At 39.4% G+C, this 1,311-nt stretch overlaps 1 protein-coding gene across 1 annotated transcript in view; it reads right to left on the bottom strand.

The window, feature by feature from the left end:
• Window positions 1–233: 233 nt before the first annotated feature.
• The window catches only part of LOC106689080 (tubulin alpha chain), a gene marked incomplete at its 5' end in the record, with an annotated part of 21,652 nt that continues 20,574 nt past the window's right edge, over window positions 234–1,311 (bottom strand). Inside the window, 1 exon segment of the mRNA XM_067052878.1 lies at window positions 234–702. Within this exon segment, the coding sequence (XP_066908979.1) occupies window positions 267–702 (436 nt within the window).

The raw sequence follows: 1,311 nt of genomic DNA, 5'->3' as shown, positions 1-1,311 counted from the left end.
AAATCATGAAATGCGGCATATATTTATTTATTATTATAATTATTTATTCTATGCTGTTAACCCTCGACACTTGTGTCTTGAAACGTGGTAATTGAGCTTGCACAACCGTTGGTCTATACTTCATTACCAACTACTGAACCGAGTTTACTACTGTGGTAAAGGTTTTTTTTTTTATTGTTTCCTTTTAACTTTTTTAGTGCTTGAAGTATTAATAATTATAAAGTAACTAACTGTTGAGGTAAAATGATTTTATTCAGTTCAGTCATTCATTCCTTGGTCAACATTTCGTAGTCTTGCTCCAGGCCAAGGAGGTTGTCCTGGGCAATGTCGAACTCCTTTTCTTCGAGACCCTCGCCGGTGTAGTGATGGAAGAAGGCCCTCCTGTCCTTCATCAGGTGGAACTTGATGTTGATACTAGTCCAGGCCTCCCGGATGGCTGTCGTGTTGGAGAGCATGCACACCGCTCGGTTCGTATGCGCCAGGTCTCCGCCCTCGACGTGGGCCGGGCAGGAACTGTTGATGCCGACTTTGAACCCAGACGGTGACCAACCTACGAAGCGAACCGATCTCTTCGCCTTCACGGTGTGGATTGCCGCGTTCACGTCTTTGGGTGCCACGTCACCGCGGTAGAGGAGTACGCAAGCCATGTACCGGCCGCTCTCTGTGATGCATTTGACCATCCTGTTCGAAGTCTCGAAGCATCTGTAATATCGATATCAGATACTTAGTAAAATAAATAATAAATATACCTAAGTTATTATTAGGTTTGGTTATTACTATTACATTACTTAACATAGAAGTTCGAATTTACTAAACTATTATCCTTCCCACTAGAGATGCGACATCGATAAAAAAACATCGATGTTTTTTTTTAAGAACTCCTAAAAACATCAATGTTTTAAAATATCGTTGCTTACAATACATTACCCAAAAAACATCGATGTTTTCAAACAACTATTTCAGAAACATAAGGTCTGTTACATCGATCACGCATTCTACGGCCTGTCAGAAGTGGGTTTTGAAACTAAGAATCCGACATCGACTACTAAAAACATCGATGTTTTTAAAATATCGATGCTTACAATACATTACCTAAAATACATCGATGTTTTTGAACATTCATTTGAATAATATAAGGTCTGTTTAAACGATCACGCATTCTACAGCCTGTCAGAAGTGGATTTTGAAACTAAGAATCCTATATCGACAGGCATTGTATGCAACGATATTTTAAAACATCGATGTTTTTTGTAGTCGAAGTTCCATTCTTTCATACAAAAAGCACTTCTGACTGGCCTGAGCATGGTAGTC

This window comes from Halyomorpha halys, unplaced genomic scaffold, assembly GCF_000696795.3.
Source record: "Halyomorpha halys isolate HHAL.00 unplaced genomic scaffold, Hhal_1.1 Scaffold1275.1, whole genome shotgun sequence".
NCBI classification, from domain to species: domain Eukaryota; kingdom Metazoa; phylum Arthropoda; class Insecta; order Hemiptera; family Pentatomidae; genus Halyomorpha; species Halyomorpha halys.
This window is presented reverse-complemented; position numbering and strand designations above follow the sequence as displayed.